The sequence below is a fragment of the Parasteatoda tepidariorum genome, chromosome 4 (assembly GCF_982258835.1).
Source record: "Parasteatoda tepidariorum strain Cologne lab strain chromosome 4, Ptep-v5.0, whole genome shotgun sequence".
NCBI classification, from domain to species: domain Eukaryota; kingdom Metazoa; phylum Arthropoda; class Arachnida; order Araneae; family Theridiidae; genus Parasteatoda; species Parasteatoda tepidariorum.
The window spans coordinates 69,853,936-69,881,053 of record NC_141758.1 but is presented as its reverse complement, the minus strand read 5'-3'; the positions used below and the strand labels follow the sequence as shown (position 1 = coordinate 69,881,053).

At 29.4% G+C, this 27,118-nt stretch overlaps 1 protein-coding gene across 9 annotated transcripts in view; it reads right to left on the bottom strand.

Annotated features, from left to right (window-relative positions):
* LOC107451983 (uncharacterized) overlaps positions 1-27,118 on the bottom strand; it is a 117,299-nt gene that overhangs the window by 36,099 nt on the left and 54,082 nt on the right. For 5 of the 9 annotated variants that reach the window (XM_087161334.1, XM_087161335.1, XM_087161337.1 and 2 more), the window contains 8 exons: positions 26,035-26,205; positions 24,173-24,340; positions 21,871-22,012; positions 21,096-21,142; positions 18,295-18,511; positions 16,899-16,948; positions 15,217-15,433; positions 8,636-8,664 (listed from right to left, as the gene is read on the bottom strand). In XM_087161334.1, the coding sequence (XP_087017460.1) occupies positions 8,636-8,664; positions 15,217-15,433; positions 16,899-16,948; positions 18,295-18,511; positions 21,096-21,142; positions 21,871-22,012; positions 24,173-24,340; positions 26,035-26,205 (1,041 nt within the window). The remainder of the gene's footprint in view (positions 1-8,635; positions 8,665-15,216; positions 15,434-16,898; positions 16,949-18,294; positions 18,512-21,095; positions 21,143-21,870; positions 22,013-24,172; positions 24,341-26,034; positions 26,206-27,118) is intronic. The other 4 variants (XM_087161336.1, XM_087161339.1, XM_087161341.1 and 1 more) reach the window with 1 other exon arrangement.

The following is a 27,118-nucleotide window of genomic DNA, read 5'->3' as shown; positions in this document are numbered from 1 at the left end:
TAGATATTCTAATGCTAAAACATTGTTCCCTTAAAAATAACGTTTATTTATTTTTTGCTTCTTAGATTCAGATTGTTTATTAAATCATTTTAAGCTTTGTTTACCTTGGGGTCTATTATACGGACTTCTGGAAGTCCCACCGATTCCGGATACGCGACTTTACACTGCATATATATATATATATATAAACATAAGTTTATATCCAAAAGTGAAACAGAAAAAGTAAAAATTTATCTCAATTCTTTTAAAGAAAAAGTTTAAAGCTGACATCTCTGTTCTCCAATTATTGTATTACCAATTATTAAAAATGAGGTTTAAAAACATCAATAAAAATAAAAAAGAAAAAGCTAGAACAAAAATCAGACAGTTGTCAGAACAAATATGGTTTCTTAATTTTTAAATAATAAATTTAATGCTAAAAATCTCAATTCCACCTTGCCATAGCGTTCTTAAGAAACAATTTTTACAAAATGCTATATCTAATAAAAATGGTGATAAGAAATAAGTTAATAAAAAAGCAAAATAGAAACTGAAAAAAGTTGTTCTTAGTTCTTAAAATATAATTTAAGGTTGAAAATCTCAGTTTTTAAGTTACTGATATGTCTTACCGTACAGGAAAAAAGTGACAATAAATGAAGAAAGTCTATCAGAAACGTTAAGTGAAAACGATTTAAAAAATAATTAAAAACAGAAAAACAGCAATAATGAAAAAAAAAAAAAAACTTTTTGAATTCTTAAAACAAAATTGTTGAAAAAAACTTGTCTGAATATAATCAGAAGTAGAAAATTGGTGGTTCAATTTAAAACCTAGTTTTGAATCTTCAAATAGCTCATTCCATATTTGCAGAACAGAAATTTGCAAGCCAAGTGCAAGTTTCAGAATGCAACATTTACGTGTAAAGACTATTTCTAATAATGTATAGTAAAAAATATGATTTTAAATTATTCTTTTCTAAATCTATTTGAATTTTAAAAAAAGCTTTGTCAAAAAATACTTTGGGAAGTATTTGGCAAGACATTCGGCCAACCGAATCTTCAGCGAAATGGCCGAATATTCGTTACATATCCCTGATGAGAACATTTGTAAGTTTGGACCCCTTAATGATAAATTTACTTTTTGTGTGTTTTACAATGACTCGAGAACTTTTCAAGCCAACCAAAAAATTCTTGCGCACAATTATAAAATTTGTTCATTCCCTGATGAGAACATTTGTAAGTTTGGACCCCTTAATGCTAAATTTACTTTTTGTGTGTTTTACAATGGCTCGAGAACTTTTCAAGCCAACCAAAAAATTCTTGCGCACAATTATAAAATTTGTTCATACTAATATAATTCCATGCAAGAAATAATTTATTATTAATTACTTTCAAACATTTTATTTAATGACAAAAAAATTGAGTTATAATATGCATTGAGTTCAAGGTATACTATTTTTTAGCTCATTTGAAAAAATGTAATTCCTAATGGGAATGGACAAATTTGAAGCAAATTAGTCAAATAGTTCAAGAAATGAAATTTTAAATATAGGACTTTTTTTTAAAAATTGGATAACTCAGAAATTATTTGACCAATTGTATATATTATACGGAAAAACACGGGAAGATGCAGTAGTCTAGGAAATAGATTCGATAAATTAGAGCAGAATACATTTCTAAGGGCACTGCAGGAGTGGTATGGATCTATGATTATTTATTAGAAATTCAGTATTGCCATAAATAAGGTAAGACTTAGGGGCACCAAAATCATCTGTTTGGAGTAGTTTCTATTTTTCAACATAATTTTTTTTTTTGTTTTCTTGGTAAATTTATTTTATATATATTCAGGATATCTGCTAAGTCTAGAGCTTTTAAATTCATAACTTTCCATGATTTTTCATGACTTCTACTAAACACTTTCCAAGACTACACAGGTTAATACTTTATTGCTCAATATAGTCAAAAGATCGTAATGATTGCAACTTTTTTTCTTAAAAATAATATTGTTTTATCTGAGCAATGCTTTGCACATTTTTTCTAATAAACCAATTTAAACAAAAAGAATAAAAAAGAACTGAATTATTAAACAAACAGTAAAAAATAACCCAGCAGTTGAAGGTAGCAAACTAAAATATAAAAAGAAAAACATTTAATAAGACTCTTAAGAACATTTACGAAGCTAAAAATTTTTTTAATCTGATAAAATTTAAATATGTTATTTTCAAATGGTCTGCCTAATTTCAAAGAAACAAAAGTATCAACACCATTAAATGTACTATCAAATTAACAATATATATATATATATATATTATATCTTATTTATTGTAAGTGTGTACGGAGGTGGTACATGAGTGGAAGAGGCATGGAGCGCTGTGAACGATGACGGAATGTGAAATTAACACACCAAGTAATAATTTTTTTAATTTATTGTAACTTTTTTTTACAAATTATATATAAAATGAATTCTGAAAATATTAGTCAACAATATTAATATCTTAGTGCAATGGAGTGTACAATATTTTTTGTCATTCCATCTTTAGCTAACACAAATAAACTGGATGGTTTGCCCATTTGAGAGCATGCCACATATAATTGTCTGTGTGAAAAACATGGTGTGCTCAAATTTAAGACACAGACAGACATTGTTTGGCCTCGTCATTGCAAATGCCAATCTAATGTGGAACTGAATGCGTTTAAATTGAATTGGCACATCTGTGGGTATAATAGGGATTCGTGGAACTAATATACTTTCATCCCAGAATTTGTAATTTAAAATAATGACTTCGATGACGTTGTTCATTAATTTTTTAACGACTAATCGCGGGCGTTGCACAGCCGTGATGTGTTCAAATTGTGAAGCAAAATAACCGGAGATCCAACAATGAGTACTAAATTATGCGGTAATATGCCAGGTAAATCCAATGAGTTTAAAAACTCTGTTGGAAAATTTGCAGCTTCAATGGGATCGCAAACTGCATCAATGGATTTATATGTCACCAAGTTACCTGGCAATAACTATTGCATCTACAGATTCAATTAGTTGACGTCTACATTTTTTGCTGCTAAGATCGCCTTTTCTGCCAGCCACTCATGATGAATTCATTGCGTGTGTACATCGGGAAATATTAGGCTAATGAGAGCATCTTGTGAATCAATGATTGTGCAGAAATCGTCCGGTAATTTTAAGTATCCAGTCTCATCCTTAGTAACATTTCCATCACCGATCTCTAACAATTGTTTTGAGAATGTTTCAGCAGATCGATCTTGAAGCATTTGGACGCGCTTATTTACTTTTAGTAGAACTTTTTCAACATTACCCCACAGTGGAGATGATTTCAAGCAAGCATTGATCTCATCAGCGTACATTAAACGCGGAATGACGGGAAGTGTTTGTCTGAAATCACCTGAAAGGAGTAACAGAGCGCTGCCAAATAATTTGTCATTGTTTTTTTTATATCTTTCAATGTCCTGTTCAACGCCTCAAGCAAATGTTTGTGTGCCATAGTGCATTCATCCCAGATGATAATTTTGCAGTGTTTCAACACTGTGGCCATAGACGAAATATTTTTTATGTTGCGCACTGCATCTGAGTTGTTTTGGATATTTATTGGCATCTTAAATACTGAATGAGCTGTTCTGCCTCCATCCAATAAAGTTGCCGCAATGCCAGATGATGCAATGGCCAACGCGATGCCATTATTTGATTGTATTTCACCGAGAATTAGCAAAATAGTTAATGTCTTGCCAGTTCCAGCTGGTGCATCAGGAAAAAAAAAATCCACCTTGTCCTGCCGAAACTGCGAGCATAATGCAGTCATAAATGTTCCTTTGTTCCTCATTCATTAGTGGATCATTGCGAGTAACAATTGCTTCCATTTCTATCGTATTGTATTGAAGTTCACGATTCATGTCAGTGTTTAATAAATCAGATGCACTTAGATTTGGCGAAGGCATACCGAAATGACTGAGTGGCAAGTTGGCAATAATAATGCAAAGATCCTCGTTAGCAATCAGTGTGCATAGCGTCGCTGAATGCTATCGTTGCAACGTGTGCGATGTTGATACCGTATATCATCAGTCATCGAATTTTTGTGATTATCCCATAATGTTTCTATACGGGCCGGGAAACATGTAGTTAATACTATAGCAAATAGTAAACGGTTTTGCTTTGCAGAACAGTTCAATGCTGCTTCAGCAAGCATACATTCCCACAGGTTGTCGTCTTCCAGCAAGCCGAGTGCAAAGCATGCATCTTTATACGTTGGATGCTGATGTCCATCGACTTTACGTATATCTTGAAATGACAATGAGTCGGTGACATTAACCAACAGCTGTCGAAAATAAAAGCACTCAGTCTGCCTTGGATTGACTGTAAATATTCTTCCCAAGGCATTTGATTTGAATAAACCAGGACATGCAGCAACCTGTGTGCCTTGCTTGCGGGGTGTCCATTTTTTAAAACTCATGCGAAATAGGGTAGTACTTCTGAGTAAAGTAATGTCCGTGCAAAGGCACCAAAAGCATCGAGTGTAGTTTTTGGTGGATTTATAGCTCGGTCAATCGCCGTCTCATTTGTGAAATATAAGCTCCGACCGTTTTGAAGATGAACGGCTAAATGAATAACGGTTGGATCCCATTCATGAATTAGGAAACCAAAGATATGCCAACAGCTCATTGGAGTACCCGCCTATTTGGTACAGAGTTATTTCGTCGTTGTTATTCACTGGAAGAGCAGTCACATTGGTATTTTCAACTCAAAATATTGCCATATCACTGCCTTTGTTCACATATTTGCAAATATATTTGATTCTCTTCTTTTAAGGGCGTGCATAAGTATTAGAGTTTAATATGACTTGTTGCAACGTGCGTGAATATTATTTTTGATTTATTATGTTTCTATGTCTAGTTTGGATCCGAATACGATTAAATAAAGATATATTTAAAATATACGTTAAATCTGCCCAAAAAATGAAAACAAAATTAGTTTTAAACTTATTCTCAGACCTACTGAATATAAATTTAAAATTTCATCAAAATCGGTCAAGCCGTTTCGGATGAGTTTAAACACTAAAACTGCGACAAGAGATTTATGTATATGTATATATATATATATATATATAGAGAGAGAGAAAATTCAAACTAAATAAAAAAATATGTTATACAAAAAACAGAAATATTAACTTCAAAATATTTTAAACTGAAATCATTTGTAAAATTAAGTTTTATTAAAATTTTCAATATTTATTAGGCTTAAGCCATTTTTGTACAATAAATTTTTAGTTTTAATATAAAATATATAATTTTAATATAACTACATATAAAAAATAAAAATATATTAATTATATGTTTATTAAATTTTATGGTATTAGATTTAACCAGTCACGTAAATACATTCTTATAATTAAACACAAAAACTTCAAACGATCTATTTTTAATTTTGTGCTTTCTTTATTAAGATTATATTTATATCATAAGAAACGGCTACATATTTGACATAAATATAAGATTCTAAATATATATATATGGTGAAAAAGAGATGCTTATGTCAAATGAAAACAAAATAAATTACAAATTAAATTTTAAAATAAATTTCAAATCTTAAACAATTAAAAATCATTAACTTGAAAAATGTTTAAACCAAAACCAGCATTGTCAAAAATTAGTCTTACCAAAAATTTTACAGTTTTAAACACTTCACGTTGACATAGGATAATAAATCGTTAATATAAAATAGTCCATAATGAAAAATTTCTAAATCCCATGAATACGAATTACAATGATTTTTATATTACATTGCGACTTTTTAATTCGCGGAAACACGAATCGCTGCTTATATTTAAATCATGCGATATAATATTGTGATTTTGAAATACAGTGTAACGTCCCATACCCGGACGTCCCTTTCCCGGAAGGGTCGATTTCCCGGACACTTTTTAACAATCAAAATAAACAAACATCTCTCCATCTTCCCCTTTCCTAAAAAAAAAAGAAAAAAAAAATCTTTTGACGCATTTTCTCTTTTTCTAGCTTGCACTGAACCTCTGATTTATGCATCGAACCCATAAATCACCAGAAAGGGGAAGTGAAGATCTACCAAGACCATTGAGTGACCGTTAGTGTCGCTCCTCCCTTGGAATGTAGGAAAAAGAGGGAGATTTGTTTTCAAAAGACCGCAACTGAGTCCCCTCCCCCCCTCCTTTCCCATGCAGGTGGCTAGTAAAAGAGGCATTTCCTGGAACCTTTTTATTGAAAGAAGAAATACTGTGGAAAAGGGTAAACGGGGCAAGCGTTAAGGTGGAGGGGGAGTCAGAATGGAAAATTTGAATAGGTCTAAAAGGATACACGTCCTTGAGAAACAAAACATTCGTTCTTCCCCATACCAAGTAATATTTAGGAGGCGGGGGGAAAAGGGGGTAACTTTCTTTCTTTAGCAGATTCTTTCAGTCATAAAAGAAAAAATAAAGAGAACCCGATCAGCGTGTCCCGCCTTTATGCTTGATTGATAGCCAATGCTTGGAGAGAAAACAATAATTTGTTACTTCCCCACCCTCAACTTAAATGATCTCTTTACACTTATTTTCTTTCACAAATAAGGAGGAAATGAATTTTTATCCTCTATCTACCCACCTTAATGAACGACGGGAATTTCCCTTTCTTGCTTGAATCATTCTAGTTAAAAATGGTGGATTATTATTTTCATATGTCAATTTTTTTTAGTTTTCTATATTTTAAGCAATAATATTTTTTTTCTAATATTTCATATTTTATTGATTAGATATTCTAATACTAAAACATTATTCCCCTTAAAAATAATGTTTATTCATTTTTTGCTTCTTAGATTTAGGTCATTTTAAGCTTTGTTCCAGAATTTCCCCTTCCTGCTTGAATTGTTCTAGTTCAAAATGGCGGATTAATATTTTCGTAACAGTTACATTTTTTTCGTTTTCCATATTTTCAGCAATAATATTTTTTTTCTAATATTTTATATTTGATTGATTAGATATTTTAATGCTAAAACATTATTCCCCTTAAAAATAGTGTTTATTTATTTTTTGCTTCTTAGATTCAGATCGTTTATTAAATCATTTCAAGCTTTGTTTACCTTGGGGGTGTATTATACGGAAAAATCTATTATACGGACTTCTGGAAGTCCCACCGATTCCGGATACGCGACTTTACACTGTATTGTGATTAAATATATCGAAGTGTGATTTTTATATCATATGAAATTTGATTTTATTACATTATTCTTTGAATTGCATGAATACAGATCACTGCATGTGATATTTAAATCACGTGAATACAAATCATGATGTATGATTAAAATCACCTAAACATGGATTGCACTATGTGATTTTTAAATAACACTAATACGGATTACAATGTGTAATTTTTAAAAAAAATCCTACAAATGCGGTTTGTGATCAGTAATTTCTAAATTGCACAAATGGATCTCCTTGAAGGAATTTTTAAATTTTATGAATACGGATCACACTATGTACTTTTAAATTCATGCAAATTCAAATAGTGATGTGTAATTTTTGAATCGCGCAAATACTGGTTACAATGCATGATTTTTCAAACTACATGAATGCCGATTTCGATGCATGATTATTTTTAAATCGGACAAACATTAATCACAAATTCCGATCCAGAAGAGTGGTTTTTAAATCGAAAAAATATGGATCGCGCTTTAGATCACATTAATACAAATCGTGATGTGCAATTTCTAAATTACACAAATACGAATCAAGGTAACATTTTTAAAAATCGCACAAATGCAGATTGCGATAAGGGATTTTAAATCTAAGAATGTGAATCTCACGGTGCATTTTTAAAATCATGTGAAAACAAATCACGATGTGTGATTATAAATCCGCACAAATACAGATCACGATGTTTGATTCTAAAATCACGCAAATAAAGTGATGAAGGATTTTTAAGTCTCAAGAATGCGGATCACGATATGTAAATTTTTAAATGTAATGGATATGGATTGTAACAAATAATTTTTAAATCATGTGAATAGCAAAGGCGCTGTGTATTTTTAAAATTAAGTGAATACAAATTCCGATGCGAGATGATAAATTAGCACAAATACAGATCACTGTGTGCTCTTTTTAAATCAAACAAATGCTGATCGTGATGAGGGATTTTTCAATCGCACAAATGAGGATCACTATGTGTGATTTTAAATTAACACAAATACGGATCAGGATGTGTAATTTTTTAAATTACACAAATTCAGATTGTAATGAGGGATTCTTAAATCACGCGAATGCAGATCATGATATGCTATTTTTAAATCATATCAATACAAATCGCAATGCTAAATTTTCAAACCCTTTTAACAGGACTAAGGGCTCCAATACTCCAAACCTATAATGAACTGGAAATTTCCATGATTTTTTAGCATAAATCACTGAAACTTGTGATTTTCCACAATTTTCAATCAAGGTTGAAATCATTGAATTTGCATGATTTTCAATGACTTTCCAGGTGCGTGGATACCCGGCATATTTTTAGCATGAAAAACATGCTGTTTATTATGGAAATACAACACAATTACAATGAAAATTAAAATACATTAATGCAAAAGAGAACAAATGACATAGCAATTAGATTAGTAAAATTAAGATAGATAAATTAGATAACATACTTTTGTTTTAGAATCGCTTGGAGAGAAACCTGCAACATAAAACACCATATAAATTAAGTCCATCATTTTCGGGAAAAGCAATTTTTAAATGCTAAACTAGTAAACAATCAGCAAATTTTAACAAATTGCTGGAAATATTTATCACAAATTCAAATATAATACTAGAAATATGAAGAAAAAAAATTTTTTTTCGAAAATTTATTCCACAGAATCATTTTTACTTATTTCAGAACAACAATTGTTACTGTTATGGCGCAGTTTAGAGTTTATATTAACATACATTTATTCTCATTTTACAGAAAAAATCAGTTTTGTGTGCTTGGATAATATAATTTTATGCCAAATATTATAATTTTATAGAGAAACAAAAAGTAAATATTAAGTAATTACAATAAAGGAAAGAAACAATAATGGTGGTTGCAGGGAAATAACTAAGTAAAATAACAGTGAAAGCACAAAAAGTAAATTACATAAAAAAGGCTCATATTAATTAATAAGTTAAGAATTCTGTCACATTTTATGGCTCTTCCCAGAGCTCAAGCTTCTAGATAGAAAAATCTAAATCATTATAGCTTTTCTTCCTAAATGTAGTCAATGTGAAGCTTCAATTAAATTAGGGATTTCCCAAATTGCTCTTTTCAACATTCTGAAACAAAGGATACATATTTCCGAGGAAATGAAAAAGAATGGAAATCTGTCAAGAGAGCGTAAGCGTGAAGAAAAATCGGAGGAAATTGAAATGGCTCTGTTAGAATGGTTCAAAAATGCACACGAACGAAGAATTCTAATTTCCCTAGGAATTTTATTTCACAAAGCACAGGACTTGGCTAACTTATTTGGTGATTCTGATTTTAAAGCTAGAGATGGGTGGCTAACCTGATGGAAAGACCGCAGCAACATTGTCTATCGTAAATTGTACAGTGAAAAGCAAGATGCTGCCGCCGATTGGGTAAACAACGTGTGGCCAACACTCATCAAAGACTAAAAACCAGAGCAAATTTTCAACACAGATGAAACAGGATTATTTTTCCGAGCACTTCCTGAACACACACTGCTGTTCAAAAATGAATCGACTGGTGGGTGTAAAAAAATAAAGGAAAGACTAACCGTGCTGGTAACATGCAACGTGACAGGAACTGTGGGGAAAAAAACCTTTAGTGATAGGAAAGAGTTTAAAACCTGGATGTTTTAAAGGAGTAAAACACCTGCCCACCAGTTATGCCAACAGCTATAACGCATGGATGACATCCAGCATCTTCACAAAATTTCTTCTTGAATGGGACAAGGAACTGAAAAAGGAAAAGGTCGTCTTACTTTTAGACAATTGTTCTGCTCACCCTGCTGATGAGGATTTGCCTTTAAAAAACATTAAATTAGTGTTTTTGCTACCCAAAACTACAGCTATTATTCAACCCTTGATCAGGGAATCATAAGATCATTCAAGTTTCATTACAGAAAAATGGTTGTTCAAAAAATCATAAGTGACATAGACTGTGACAGCTCTTCGGAACTCTTAACTGCAAACAAACTATCAAAATCCCTTACTATTTTGGAATCAATGCATTTGATTCGTAACTCATGGGACATTGTTTCAACCCAAACAATATCAAATTGCTTTAAAAAGTGTGAATTAAGCACTGGCGATGGAACTGATAACTGTTTTGAAGAAATGCTCAGTAATGAAGAAAATGAAATGGACGAGAATTTTTCATGTTTCATGTCATGTTCATAGCTATTGACGATAACCTGCAAACATCAGGAAAAAAATTTGATTCTGAAATTGTTACAGACATCAAAAATTGCAAAGTTATTTCCAATCGAGAAATGGAGGAATCAGACTCAGAAGATGAAATAAACTCATCAGTGCCATCTTCAATGGAAGTCAGAAAAGCACTTAATGTATTGCGGCAAGCTTTAGAACAAAGAAGAGGAAATATCGAAAACTATAAAAACTTCTATAAACTCTCAAATGATGTTGAAAAGTTAATTTTAAATACAGGGATGAGATTAGCCAAAAGGCAAAAAAGCTGAATTTCCACGATAGTAAATTTTACGCAAGCGCAACCCTTTAATAATAAATTCCAGACAGTTTAAGGTAATAAATAATGTGTTGACATACAATTGTGTACTAATCTATTATTATATAAATGATTACATTGATACTTAACATTTAGTGAAAACAAAAATTACCAATTGAAAAAATAAAGGTAGAAATTATATTTTTCCTCAGTTCACATAAGAGACAATTATTACTTGTAGAACTACCTGGTTCAGCAAATTAAAACTACTGAGAATATACATTAATATTTCATTTCTTTTAATAAATACTTTTATGTGATTTAAAGCAAATATATCAGTAATATTACTTTTTAAATTATATTGGAAAAAAAAACTTTAAGGATGGACCGAACCATTATGTTCATATTATAGTCTAATCTAATTAGAGCTGTTAGAAACATATCAATAACAGTGAAGTAGAAATATATAGTAACTCCTTAACAAAAATTGCTATTTTAGTTTGAAAAATTACATGACAATCAGCAACTGCTTAGATAATTGTTTTTTATTTTATAAGAATTTTGCCTTTTATAGCATAAATAGCAGCAATTATAAATAAAATTTTGATGAGTTAATTAACTCTTTTTCCAAATTTTTTTTTTATTAAATCCCTTTTTAAGTGATTGCTTTTGTTTGCTATATTTAGTCGTTAGTCCATCTTCAAACATCTTGTGACAAATCCTATTTTTTCTTCTTTGTAATGAATGTAACAGAATGTAAGTTTTGAATGTAAGTTTTTGTAACAGAATGTAAGTTTTGAATATATTCCCTTCCAGTTTCTCTGGTGTTGTAACACTTACATATACTAATAATCGTCGTTAGAAAAACAGTCACCTTTATAGTAACTAATTTAAAAAAAAATTTACTTCTTACAAGAATCGCGATAGTTGATCTTAAAATTGCGTGAATATGAATAACAATTATGGATTTTGAAATCACATGAATATGAAACTAGATATACGATTTTGAAAATGAGGAAATAAAAACTAGGATATAGAATTTTTAAAACGCGTAAATACAAATCACGATTCATAATTTTTAGATCGCGTAAATACGAATCATGATGCGTAATTTTTAGATTGCATAAATAAAAATTATGATGCATAATTTTCAGAATGCGTGAATGTGAATCCCAATGCCTTTTTTAAAATTACGTATAAATACGAATCGCTACATAGGTTTTTAAAAAGGCGTAAATACGAATCACAATATCGGATTTTTAAATCTCGTAAATAAGAATCGCAACGCACAATACTCTAATCGCGTGAATAAGAAAAGCAACACGCAAATATGAAAAGCTATGTTTGATATTAAAATCGTGTGAATAAGAATCGAGATATTAGCAGATTCCAGGCTTGGGACTTCTAAAAGGCTTGTCAGAAGCACCGTCGTTTGGACTACAAAAATCGGATCTATCTGGAGGGCGGGTAAAAAATTCGGAAAATCTTATCTGCTGCGAGTAAAAGGGGAGAAAATAGCTATAATAAGTAAAAATGAGAAAGGATTGGTAGCTATGTAGTTTGAATTTTCTGAAAAAGCGGAATATTTATAAAAAAAAGTGAAATTTTTAGAAAATCTGAATTTTTGATAAAAAAAACTGAAATTCAAGAGATAAAAGTGAAAAAAGCGGAAATCCGCTAAAAAGCGGAAAAATCTCATCCCTGTAAATACTGCAACTCAAGCAATCATTGATCAGTTTTTTGCAAAAATTTTGTAAATTTAATCTTACGTAGGGTTTTACTTAATTAAAATAATTAAATTAGTGAAAATAAAGCATTAATGTCATCATTAATTCAGCTTTTAAAGTGTGTGCATTTAGAATATATCATAAAAATTAGATTTTTTTTCTTCAAATTTTGAATCGCCTCTTAATAAAATCAAAAAAGCATAAAACGAAAGTGATTTTAATAAACGGCGGGTATTGTACAAGGGTCTCACTTTCAAAAAATTGTACAGTAAAACCACTCATTGCGGAAGCTTCTGAAAATATATTCCTCTCATTACAGATTTTTGTAAAAATTTCCCATGAATATTCTATGAATAAACCATTATATACCTTCACTGTGTGGCGAACACTCCTCTTACCGGACAGTTATTTGTACCCCAAAACGTTATTTCAATTTCTTCTAACTAGACCCAAAAAAAAAAATATATTTCTACTTAATATTTTTAAAAAATTAAAAAAAATTTTTTTGATTATTTTTTAATTTTCTTACACTGGACAGGGTACATGATGTCCTAGCCTTGAAAGATTTTGAAATTACAGCTGGGGCAGGTCCCAGTAACTGAAAAAAATTTGGCACAGAAAACCTTAAGTTGCACCGCAAAACACATAATGAGCCCATGAATTTCTTATATCAATTGTTCCCTGGTGATCAAACAAGTGACAATGGGCAATCGTGCTCAGCGATTGACTCCTTACATCAATTTATTCATCATTCTATTCCAACAAGCACCTCTTAAGATTTTTAAATATAATTGTTTTGTTTTTCTCCTTCCCTTTTCTCAATATTGAGTCAAGTGAGAATTTACTCTGATGACAAACTGAGATAACTTGCTTTTTTTGTGACACTTCTTAATCTGAATATGCTGACTTTAAATCATCCAAGAAAAGAGCTATGATGAAGTTGTCCCACACAATCACAACGATTTGTTTGAAGATGATGAGCTTCAGAATCTGCCATTATTTTTACAGTAGCATAAGTAACTTTACACCATGTATGCCTCTAGTTAACTACATCAAGGAAGAAACAAATTTCTCTATTGATGATAAAGTGACTGAATTGGATTTTTACTTTAAGATGCTTCCCAAAAGCTTATGCTTTCATATCGCCTATCGTAAAAACGAAAGGATAAAAATGCCAAATGAAGAACTCGGAAGCAAGTTTATAATTAGGCAGTCAAAGGGCGAAACACCTCAAAAGACTAACCAATTCGAAATCATGAAAGTTGTTAGGGAAATGTCGAGCATAAGCTCATTGGTAAGTCAGTAGTTCGCAGAGAAGTGAAGCCATTCAATAAGTGATAAGTACGGATTTCACCTCAATTCTCGGAAAATTTTCTGTATGCTTCTAATTTATATTATATTGAGGAAGTAATTTTTCTGTTTGAAGCACATTTTTCTCAAGAGTTTCACTGACAGCACAAGTCAGTAGATGAGTCAATGATAAAATTCAAGGGAATGAGTAATCTGAAGCAGTACCAAGCTTTGAAATCAGCAAAGAGAGGTATAAAAGTGAGGGAACGCTGTGATTCCAAAACAGGATACTTATACAACTGCTGCATTTACGCTAAGAAGAAAATTTTAGTGAGCAAAGTAACTGAAAGAAAATGCTTTGTGAAAAAGCTTGTTTCTACGATAAAGGGTGAGACTCCCAAAATCATACCTGTTTCAATAGATTCCTCATTTCTGTGAATCTGATGTCCATTTTGTCTCATGGATGCGTCGGCACCTACATAAAAAGATGAAAAAGTACACCAGGGTGCCCGACTGCGGAAAGAAAGAGAATAATTGCTGACCAATGGATGAACACGTAGGTTTTTGTCATACCAAATGAATTAACTACTGTGATTAGAACTCTAAAAGATGGATTTCAGAAGGAATTCTCTTGTCTGTCAATGGTAATGTTTTACAAGAAATTCATAGGTGGGAGGGTTGACCTCTCTAACCAACTAGGAACCTGCTTCGAGATGGATTGCACATCCAAAAAGTGGTGGAAAAACATATTACTGATGACCTCGATTGTGAATGCCCACATTATTCATCATGACGTTATTGAAATAAATGAAGAATAACATCTTATTTCTGTTGATTCTGACAAGTAAGAAATTTTTTTATTCCACAAAAAGGAAATGCCCTTTAATTTTAAGGAAGTTAAATAAATATTCACCATTTCTCAGTGTATGATTGTGAATTCATCAAAAATAAAAACTTAAATAAGCAATTCTTAGGGCATTAATGTTAATTTGAGAATGGAGATAACAGCTTTTATGAAAGACAGGAGTTTGATCGTTAGTCAAGGCTATAACCCACCGAGCTACAAATAGATAGGTATCAGCTTTACTTTATAGTAAGAGTGTTTAGTGTTTAATGTTGACCAAATGACCACAATTATGTTGTTGATCAAGAAATAACAGAGCCTAACTACCATTACTTCCACAACTGGCTGTTGTGAGAATGCTACATTTTAAAGGTAGTTTGATTTGTTTCCAATTTTTTGAAATATCCTTGTTTGAGTTACAAAAATCCCACACTAATAGACGATTCAATGTGTTTTTCTACCACATTTGACTTTCTAAGAGAGATCACATTAGATTTTTGTGCTGCAGGCCAATTAGAAAATTCAGCTCTTTGGAGACATTTGTCATTTCTTTGTCACCTATTGTAGTGAACTCTGTAAGCACACTGTTAAGTGACGTCAGCAGTTTGCAAAGAGCTAGATCTTCCAATTAGCTTGAAAGATATATATAAGAATAATCAGAAACATAAGAAAACTTTTACTAAAAAAATTAAATTATAATACCTCCATAAACAAACTCATCTTGACCAGATTTTGAACTCATCTTGATTAATTTTGGACACACAGTAAAATGATCTCTTTCACTTCCTTTAGGGAAATCTTGTTTACAAAGAAGACATTGTTTCATAGACAGAGAACAAGTTAGTAAATGTTTAGAATAAGAACGTTCAGGTATTTTATTCTCACAAAAAGGACATTGTTCATATAATGCTTCCTTTTCCTAAAATACACATATAAAGTTAGTATAGCCAGCAAAAGTAATAGTTTGAAAATCACATAAAGAAAATTAAACATTTGTCAATTACAAACGAGAAAATCAAAAGAGAGGTTATAATAACAAACTAAAATATTAGGAAAAAACTTCATAAGAAAAGTTATGTATTTTAATAACATTTTAAAACAATTTATCAACAAATATTATTATAAATAAATATCAAAAAAAGCTCGTAACATTTTTAAAATCAATTTTTAAATTTTACTGTGTTTTCTTAAATTTAAATGACACTGTTGAAGTCTTTATGATTTGTTGCATCAATGAAGAGACCAATCCATATTATCGAAACAAAAAAGTAGGCTTTTCCATAAATGTAAATAAATAAAAAAAACTAGTTATTTAAAATCTTTTAATATTTTATGTAAAGAGATTTGTCAACAAAAATAAGCAATCACCGATAAGCCCATCAGTGTATAAGCCAAAAAGTGCGCTTTTTATTTGGAAATTCCCCCAAAATTCAAAACTTGTGTGCAAGTCGAAATGACAAAATAAGATATGCTACGCTTGAAAATAAATACTTACCCTCTCTTTTGTATTAACAGTAGATTTAGTAACAGTTGCACAAAGGGTAAAAGAAGCATACACCTACTCATGTCTTAACTAGATCTTTTAAAAAATGTCACATTGAAGTTCAATTTGCGTATGAAGACACAAGTTAAAATAAAGACAACTGGACAATTTATTAAATCCAGATCTTCAGATGACTGAACAGGAATTTACCAAACTTTAGGAAGAATCAGATTCTGATAAAGAGTTTATTGGATTTTAGTGTGCTCGTTCTTCTTTGTTTATGTATTCGCATAGAAATAAAAATAGGTAAACTAGAATATTAAAAAAATGATAGTATTTCTTTCAATTTGTCGTTTTCATATTTTTCACTTTTAAAAGTTACATTTAGACATTACGTTTTCAACTGTTATTTTTATGTTATGAATGCATGTTTTGCAATATTTACTGATTATCGCTGGTGCTTAACGAAAGGAGAAGCAATCCTGTTGGTGATGTCATCCTGGAATTTTTTGAAGTTAGTGGATCAGATTATAAGCCAACTGCCCCACTTTAAATTTCTTTCAAAAATTTTCTAAAACTTCTCAGCTTACATTCGGAAATATATGGCACACATCAAATTGTCACAAAATTATATTTAACTAGTCACAGTTAGTAATTCTTAACCAAGCAATTTTAGTAAAGATATATAAATTCCTCCAAACATTTATATGAAAGTTATGAAACTTATTCAGATGTTGAAACTACCAGAATGCAGAGTAAAATAAAATGCGATTCTGAGCTTGTAAGACTGTTCTCTATGATACATAATGAAATTAAGTTTCGTAAAACATTCTTTTCTCAAAAAAAATCACAACTTTTATTTTAAAAAATAAAAGATAATTAAACTGATAGCAATACTCACTCTCAGATTTTCTTCTGAACGTAAAGTTCCAAACTTATTCTGCAATTCCACTAAATAAAAAATTAATTAGATATACTCAATAGTGCTACAACAAAGTAATATCATTTCATGCATGTTACCTATTTAAATCTGATTATAAATTTCAACAATTCATTTCTGCCAACAGGTCATTAAGAAGATAAGAAAAAAAATCAAAATGTAACTAATGCTATTGTTAATGTGAAAAGATGGTTTCTACAGCAAAAATGTCTGATTACAGGGCTGCAAACTTCCTACCGATTTTGGGCAAATTTCCTCTAGTGGTAGCTACGTTTGTTTTGATTAATGATTCTTTGTTTTGTAAATTCGATTTAAAGTTATTTTCCACACCACATGAAAATAATTCAAAAGTTCATATGAAACACTACCTTGTTCTGGTAATCTTGAGGTAAGGCCTTTGAATATTGGCAAAATTACACAGAATTCTGAAATCTTTAGTTTTTAATTGTTTGCCACTCCATAAATATTTTTAATAAAATGTCTTCTTCCTTATCCCCACAATTAGCAGGGCTAAACAATGTGCATGAAATTCATGACCCGGAGGAAGTCAGCCACCAAAAGTGGGTTATTAGGAATGTCCCTTTTGTTCAGTTCAGGATACATTGGGGAGAACCTGTATGATGTGGCACCTGGGGCAGTTTGGGACGATTTTAACTCTACCCTCGAAAGAAAGAGACTTAAGGTGGCCGCTGGTAAGCGCCGTCTGGTCTTAATAAAATGTAGTAGTTGGCAGCTGTGTCTCATTATAACGAACTTAAACAAGTCTTTATACGTTTAGCACAAAAATCAATATATTTAAGAACAAATGAAACTTTCACAACTTTCTATTCAAGTAAGAACTTACTTTCCATAAATCAACAGAAAATATAATTAATAATACAACTAAAAACATGAAACAATATTTTCATGATAAATATTTGAATAAGTGTACAGATTATAGCATGACGGAATTTTTATTCCACAACCTGAAGCCATTTTTAAAGAGAAATAAATTTAAAAATAAGATAAAAAACTTTCAAATAAATAATTCTCAATTTTGCGGATTCAACATTTTTCAAATTTCTCAAATGGATAAGGAATGACGATAAACTTGTGAATAATTTTAACTACAATAACTATCAAAAAATAAGAATCTATTAAAAACAAATAGACAGTAGAAAAACAAAACAACAAAAAGTTAAATAAGAAGGGATTTACAACTGTTCAAACACTTGGAACAAAAAAAAAAAAAAAAGATTATAAGGGTTAATGCACAAAACATAGAGAAACCATAAAAATAAATGGAAAGATAATAAAACATGACTTAATCTAAACACCAGGAAAAAAGTGAAAACAGAACATAAAATAAAAGTAGTACATTTCAAGTCACTCTCTGGAATTAGTACAGAATCTAATGCATCACAAGTCTTTCTATGTTCCTCTTTCTCTTCAATGTGATAAATGTCTTGGCAAATAGGACATTCTACTAATGCCGATTTGCAGTATTTCTTGTGATTGTCAAAACGCTTTGGGAGAAAATTCATGGAACAGTATGGGCACAGCAAAAGATCTCCTATTGAAGGATATAAATTTGTCTGAAAGTAAAATGTGTGTTAATAACATGTCTAATTTGTAAGTTAAAATAAGAGTAACCACAGTTGAATTATATAGTTGCACGTCCACATGCCATGTATGGTTCCATTCAGAGAGATTCTTAAAATTTGAAGCTACTCTTTTGAATAAATTTATTTTCCAATCTTATTTAGTAGTATGCCTGCAACTCCGGAAGAAAAACGCTTCAAAATCTCTACGCAAACTAATGAAAAATTTCTTGATCTTTACTTTCATAAACAAATAATATGGGTACACTTCTTTTATGGACAAGGTTGATATTTATCTTCTAAATTAATGTATGCATATTGTATTTTAATACACGTTGCATGTAGGGAATATTTCAAAATGATTAATGTTTTTGCCATTTTTTGGAATAAAATCACTCTGTCATGAAGGAACATGAGTTAGTACATTGAATTCGCGATAACTCGAATTTGATAGGACGGACGAAAAACTTCGACATATTGGAAGTTCGACTTACAGTTAGTTTCGGTTTTGGACTTTCAAAATATTGTCGGATTATTTAATTATTTCTTATTAATTACAAATCTTCTAAATGCTTACAATATTTAAGATCATTTTTCTGACAAGCCATTTACGATAAGACTGTTTGAAGCACTTTCTGATATCCTGGTCCATCGGCTGCAACTTTGCTGTTGTGTTTGGCGGAAGAAATTGCAAGTTTACTGCTTTCAAATTAGGTAGATCACTATGTGCTGTGCATTTATCCATAAAGAGTATCACTTTTCTTTTTTTAGCGAAGAATTTCCGATCCAATTTTCTTACATAGTCCTCAAATAAAACTGATGTCATTCTAGGTTCCTTGACTGTCCTCCAACTAGGACAGTCAAACGTTCCTTGCTCATTTTCCCCCCTGAGCAGTTTTCATCCTTAAACATCATAGTCTTATTTAGAAGACATTTAAAAAATAAACCCAATTCATCAATATTGAAAACATCATTTTAACTGCATCCTTGAAATAAATTTGGTAACGTTTCATTTAACCACTGTTCACATACTTCTAGAGGGAGAGCTTTAGCTTCTCCATGAAGAGTGCGAAAGACATTGCGTGTGTGTTTCAAAGGAAGGAGCAAGATATCAGCTCCTAGGTTTCTTTTCTTGCTTTAAAAGATAAAAAAAAAATCGAGTTAAAGGGAGTAAAATTCGAGTAATCGAGAATAATTAACACGGAATTGAAGATAAAAGGGTCGGGACCTCATAAAAAAATCGAGTTATAGTAATATTCGAGTTATCATACTTTGAGTTATAGCGAATTGACTGTATATACTTTCAGACTGAGTCTTAGATTTTTTTTTCAATCTAACTTTAGAAGTGACAAAAAATAAAAATATGGCTTAGCTAAAATATTTTAAAGCTAAGAAAAAATTAAGATAAATAAGTTAAACAATCTATAGTCTGTTTAAAATAAAACTTCAGATATGGCTGATATAAATTTCAGTATATTTAATAACAAATATGTATTCAACTTTGTGTTGCCTTCAACATTTTCTTTTATTGCTAGGAAGTTCCAGTACTTGTTTGGATTGCTCAACGTAACTGCTTCTCATTCAATGATATTTTTTTTTTCTTTTTAAAGTAAATTTTTTTCAAAAATTTTTTTTCATTTTTCTAGTAAAATGTATAATTGTTATCATTTAAAGTTGAACATTTTGTTAAAATATTAATCATACGAAAATGAAATATTATCATGACATAAAATAATCAACAGTACTTTTTTTGTTTTTATTCAAGAACAAAAAGATTCCTCGTGCACCACTGTAAAAGTACAACACGAGGCTTACAGACGTAAGTATGGTAGCAAACAATGTAGGACTTAAGAACAGAGAATGTGCGATTAATAAGAAGAAATAAATAAGAAGTAATTTTACTTGTTAAGGATATGATTATCATTTTCACGGTTAAAATTGGCAAGGAATTTCATAACTTAGATAAGTTTATATTTTTAAAAATTTTAATATAAATGTTAAGTTTCGTAACTGACAATATCTAATCTCCTTTCTTTATATACTTTTGACATAAATTAAAGCTAGAGCTTGTAAAATAAAGATTTTAATAGAGATAAATAAATTATCCAACAACAATGGATAAGTAGAAAAAAAATTATGAAAAAAAAACCCACTTAAAACTTCATAGTTTTCAAACAAATTTAAAATTTTGAATAAAATAAAATTGATTAACGTTCATAAACTAAAAGGTCTCTTTCAGCACATCAAATGTAAACTATATTGCATTTAAACATGTTGCTAAGGTCCACACTTGGTATTTTTACGACATGTTTAACAGTTAACAATTTTTAAATTAATTATTGAATGTAAATTTTTTTTTTATTCCCTAGCATAAAAAGCTCAGATGATAAAGATAAATCGTAAGCTCAAGTAATTATGCAATTTATCAATTAAATAATAACAAGATTTCCTTTGCAATTTTTTAAAAAAATTCTAAATTGGTTTAATGCTCTTGAATGGTATAATGCTCTATCATTAAAAGTTTGCTTAGAACAAAATGTAAAATACAAATAACAGTGTCATTGTAAGAAATACTTACTTTTGTCCCCTCAGTATGCATTTTAACTTTAGAATCATCTGTACAACCTAAAATTACAATACAATTATGAAAAAGTATTCAATAACACAAATTGAAAACTTCAATTTACTTTACTCTATTAATATAATTATTTTAATATGGGCTAGACTCGAAATTATATAAAATAATATCTTTCAATTTCTAGCATAGTTATTTGCTAGAAAAAATTAACAACAGATGTAAAGACAGACCATTACCTGAAGTGTAGTTTTCGCTTCCAAAAATTTTCACAGAAAAAAATTTCTTTATTCTTCATTAGCTGTTACCAATGAGAAACTGTTAATGTTCAATATTTGTATTCTTAATTATTTTTAATTCAAAAGTAAATAAATTTTTTATAGTGTTATCATGACTTGATTTTATATAATGTAAGTTCAGAGAATTCAGCAAATGAAAAGGTAAATAAGGTGTAAATATGTAGCATTGTTGGCAGCAGCAGAAAACTTTATTCACCCATACTTAAAATTATTTATTAATTATTTTTAATTTCACTAACTAAAACAAAGCTTTAAAAATAAGAAGGTTAATTTACAAGAATGAATATCTAACTCAACATAGGAAATTTATTTTTAAAGTTGATTTAATATAATGAATCTAAAATTAGAAAAAAATAAATCCAACTCAATGTGTCCCACATAATCAATTTCTAGCTCAATAAACATAGAATTTTTTTTTCTTCAAACAAAGTATTTTTGCATAGACAATATCAAATCATTATACTTTTAAATAATCATACTTGCTATAGGCCGAGGTGTAGACATTCCACATTCTGAATAAGGATTATTAGAATTTTCTACAACACATTTACTAAAGTGCTCAGAAAGTTCATCTTTGGGTACTAACAAAGAACAAATTCCACATTCTTCTTTGGCAGATTCCTATTTGAATTAGAATGCTACTTTGTAATGAAAAAATAAAACACATTTTAAAGACTGTACAATAATAATTTGATTATTCATTCACTTTTATTTTCATTTTCTCTAGACCAGTGTTTCCCAAAGTGTGGTACGCGTACCCCCAGGGGTACGAATACAGTTTAGCGGGGGTACGCGTTCTTATGCGAAATATCTTGCAACAAACGAAAATTTCAAAAAATTTCATTTAAAAACAAAGCTAGCCATAAAAACTTACGATTACGTATTTTTCTATTGGCTATTTTTTGCAAAGTTAACAGTTAACATTTAGTGGTGTCAACAGCCAGTTGTGATTTTTAATTTTTGTGCAATTTTTTTATAGTAAAAAATAAATTCATTTTCTTATTAGTGGTACACAGCGCTACGAAAAATTTAAAAAGGGTACGCAAAAGTCATACGTTTGGGAAACACTGCTCTAGACTAATGAGTGATACAATTGAGCCGGTTTCATCTGAATATCTCTGTTGAATGAAACAGGTTCCCAATTATTATTCTGTGCACTCTGTCTTACTTTTTTTTTGGTAATAATAACAGGAAATAATTGAGAGCTACAAGACTCCACGCTTTTTGTCAACAACATAGATAGAGAAATAGGTAGCTTCTCTGGCTTTAGAGAACACCAAAAGTAAAAGTATGACTGGCCTTCATACTTATGGTCAGAGTTAGTTTTAACCAATTTTTTTAAACTTACAAATCAACTTTAGGTATTTAAAAAAAGTTTTAAGCTAACCTACTTTACTTTAAAAAAATTTTCCTTAAATATAACCAAGAGAAATATATTTCTTAAGAAAAGATTTAATGGTTACATCACAAGGTGGGAGTAGAATACAAGGAACAGAATTAGAACAAGTAAGACACAGGATGGTGTGAGACTAAAGAACAAAGATTCTGTAACATATTTATGACCACAGCACACACACACAGTACAGTAATTATAATTCTTTTTGGCATGATATTTCGTCTTAAATAATTAACTGAAACAATCAATACTCAATTGAAAAATCAGTACGATTTAAATTACTTTCAAATTTGTTGTTTTAATAATGTTTCTATGGCATTTACAATTATTAAATTAATTTACATAATAATTAAATCAATGCAATTATTTTAATGCATATTAAAAAAATATGTGATAGATTTCATTACATATTGTTTAAGGACTTTTTATTTCTTGTTCTTTTTATCCTCCCCAGAAATCTTGGGAGTAAAACCTGCCATTTCAAAAATTCCTTAAAATGCATCAAAATTTAAAAAAAATCTAAATATGAATTATTTTTAATTACTTGAAATAAAAATTTCACAAAATATTCGTAAATTTAAAACTTGATATTCCTCAATTAAGCTACAAATACTGATAAATTATAATTTTATCAATTAATTTTATAAATATGATTTACGAGAGCATGTGCAACTTATAGTTTTAGCACTCATATGTTCTTGAATTTATTATAAATCACTTTAGCAGCAAAAATACCCTGTAATATTCAGTTGATAGTATAGGAATTTTTCAAAAGTCTGCCCAGTTATATGATTTTTAATGATTGATAATTTTTGAGTCAAATATCTGTAATTCTAGTTTAATTATCTTGTTTGAGTTAGATCCCTTGCAAATAAAATAACATAGGACCTTTGTCTTCGAGTAAACACTTTTTCCTGATTTTAATAAATTATAAGTATACAATATAATTTATTAATTTAAAGTAAATAAACATGCATATGCATAATGAAGATAATAGTGCTGGATTCATTTATGGATTATTGGATGCTAATTAAAGACATTCCCTTGGAGCTACACATATCAATTTTGTTATCTTACCTTTAAATAAAAAGTTTCACTTTAAAAATTACCTCTTAAAAATAATCACTTAAAAATTATCACAACACTTTAACAAAGAGGACTGAATAGGGTTCATACAACACTTTAACATAAAATACCCTTCCTTGAAATAGATAATTATCAGTGTTTCAGAGATAATAATCTGATTAAAAGTTGATGAAAATTAAATTTTGGTGAAATTTATTATCATTGGTATCATTGAAAATTTATGTACACAAGAAAATAAATAAAATTAGAAACAGTTACAGTTAACATTTCTTAAGAGATTATATTACAGCTTTGATCACCTGTTTACATGATTCCATATGTTTTCTTTTATCTCTCAGCATTACTGGTAAATCACAATTTTTGCAATTTTCAATGCGTTCAGTACAAGTCTCTAAATGGGTAAGAAGAGATTCAGATCGGAATTTCACACGGCAGAAAGGGCACATAGTGAGTCGATCACATGGTTTCTGAAGAAAATAGTCAAGTTTAAATAATTAAAAAACAAAAAATTATCCGGTTTAAGACAAAATGTAAACCAAAACAGTTTTTGTCAACTGTTGTCTGTCAATAGATTATTTTCCTTAAATTTAAAAATAACTTTATAAAAAATGAGTGCATTAATTTTTCCCTGTTTGATAAGTATACAAAATATCTAAAAAGATAATATATTTTAAGTGAGAATGCATATTAAATAAACCTATTCAATGATACGGTTCAGAGACAGTTTTTAATATTCATCACTTTTTGATTAAATGATAGTTTTCTGATAATTATTTAATTACATGGTTTCATTTAAGGGAAATTAAAAATAATAAAAAATAGGGTTGGCTAGAAAACTTTTATTCACATTATTAAGAGGTTATATCTGATGAGAAAATAAGACAGATTGCCGACTAATTTTCCAAACTGGAAACTAATTTTTTATGCTATAAGAAATCATCAATAACTGAAAACTTTTCAAATGAGATAATTATTAAAAATAACTATTTTTTGATTCTAACTTAGGCTTTCTTTTATATTCTCACATGAAATAAATTTGACTACCAGTGGTTCATTTTGTTAACAATATATTTAAACAGTTGCATGAAGTTTTATTCCTTCAATGTTAAGACAAATACATACGCAAACAAAAGACAAAAACAGAGTGAGGAATAAGGAATGAAATACATGGTTAGAGATATCGTTGAGATTTAAATACTTTAACAAATAACAATTAAAGGATGAAGCTATGTATACACAAATTATTAAATTAAAAAAAGCTGTTTTTTAAATTATTTTCTTTAAATTAGTTTCTAAAAATCTATGAATCATTGTATTTAGACAGGGTGCGTAGGCAGATTTTTCAACAAAAATTAAGCATCTTTTAAGTACTGCACTCAAAAGATATTTTTAATCACTTTGCAAAGAAAAAAAATTTCATAACTAGGATCTGTGGAATAATAACAATTATTTTTTCTATTTTTTCTATCTCTTAAAGTTCTTAATTAATGAACATAAAAACAATAAAATTCAAAAACATTTTCATGAGCTTCACATAATCATGATAAAATAACTAGTTTCTGATAAATATTGCAGTGAAAATTGAGAAAATCGTGCTTTTTTGTAATTTTGAACATCAATCGACAAGGCAAAGAAAGATTCTCTTTTCAAAAGATAGAAAATTAAGCACTTTTTACAAAACCTGAATAAAAGAAGCAGAAAAATGCTACATGCCCTGTTAGATTTGAAGGGGGGAAGAGTATATTAAATAAACTGTGTCTTAAATAGTTGAACAAAAAAAAGTAGCTTTAAATGTAACCGAATTTTGCTTTACGAATTTTAATAAAAATTGAAAAGAAAGAGAAAATGTATAAAAAAAGAAAAATTAGTAGAGAGTTAAAAATATTTATTATTTTATCTGAGTAAAATCACAAATACTATTGATTTTTAATAATACTTTTAATTGTAAAACAGAGACTCATTGCTTTACGAATAAATACAGATGAAAATTTGATATGTAAAATAAAATAAAAACATGAATCAGAAAAAGCATGTTTTCAATGAAAACTGAAACTAATAAAATACTTAAAACTTTTATTGTCTATTACATTTGTATACCATTAGTGTATTTTACTTTGAATTTTTATGAGTGGTAAATTGGTATAAAAAATCAAAAAATTACCATGCAAGTTTCTTTGTGTTTGTATCGATCCTTGAACTTAACAGAAGTATCACAAAACTGACATTTTTCACTAAGGTCTTGACAAGTCTCCATATGAAGTGACAAGCAATTTAAAGGAAATGTTTCAAAACAATATTCACAAGGAAGAGGTCGGTCATCAGATTTGATTTCCTAAAAATCACATAGTTTATTAATAAAAGAAAATCTAAAAAGAAAACGATAACTAATACACTATAATTTTAAAAAATAATAGCTATCACTAGATAATAGTGTATTCTAAAAAGTGAAATAACTTGAATTGATGATAAAACAGCTGAAAGTACCAAATTTGGTAAAAAGGTAATTTAAAGCTTACAACAATAGAGATTAGAAAGGAGCCTCCAGAGATTTTTAAATCTGGAGGAGAGGGTAAAAGTGGATAGAAGTTATTAAGGTTTTATATAAAATTCTGTATTTAATACTTATAGCTTAAATATCGAAAATTTGACAAAGGGTATTTAGTTCCGATGTATTTCTTTATTTTACCACTTAGATTACCCTTTTGTCAACATATTATTTTAGGGAGCAGCTAAGTGAAGAGACCACACAAAGTTTTTATCCCTTCAACTTGCTATATATTCATATCTCATCATGTCTTTTAAGCGAAGTTAAAAAATTTGCCTGATTTGGTAACATATAATAAATTATGTATTTCATACTTTTACGTATTTATAGCTTAGATATCGGAATCTTGACAAGTGATATTTTGTTTTCGATGTATTTCTTTATTTTACCACTCAGATTAGCATTTTGTCAATATATTATTTAAAGGAGCAGCAAAGTTTTTTATCCGTTCAACTTGCAATTTATTCAAATCTCATCATTAAGTGAAAATTTAAAAGATTGTTTGATTTGTTCAATACAAGATTTAAAAAAAATATTGATATATTACAAATACATTAAGTGTGTCAGTTTAGAAAAATTTTGTTAACAAACAGTTTAAATAACTATGAAAAAAATGAAATTTTTTTTTAAATTTCAGCAATTTGGAAATAGAGTCTTAAATAATATGAGGAAAACAATCACATTATTAAAATAAGAATTA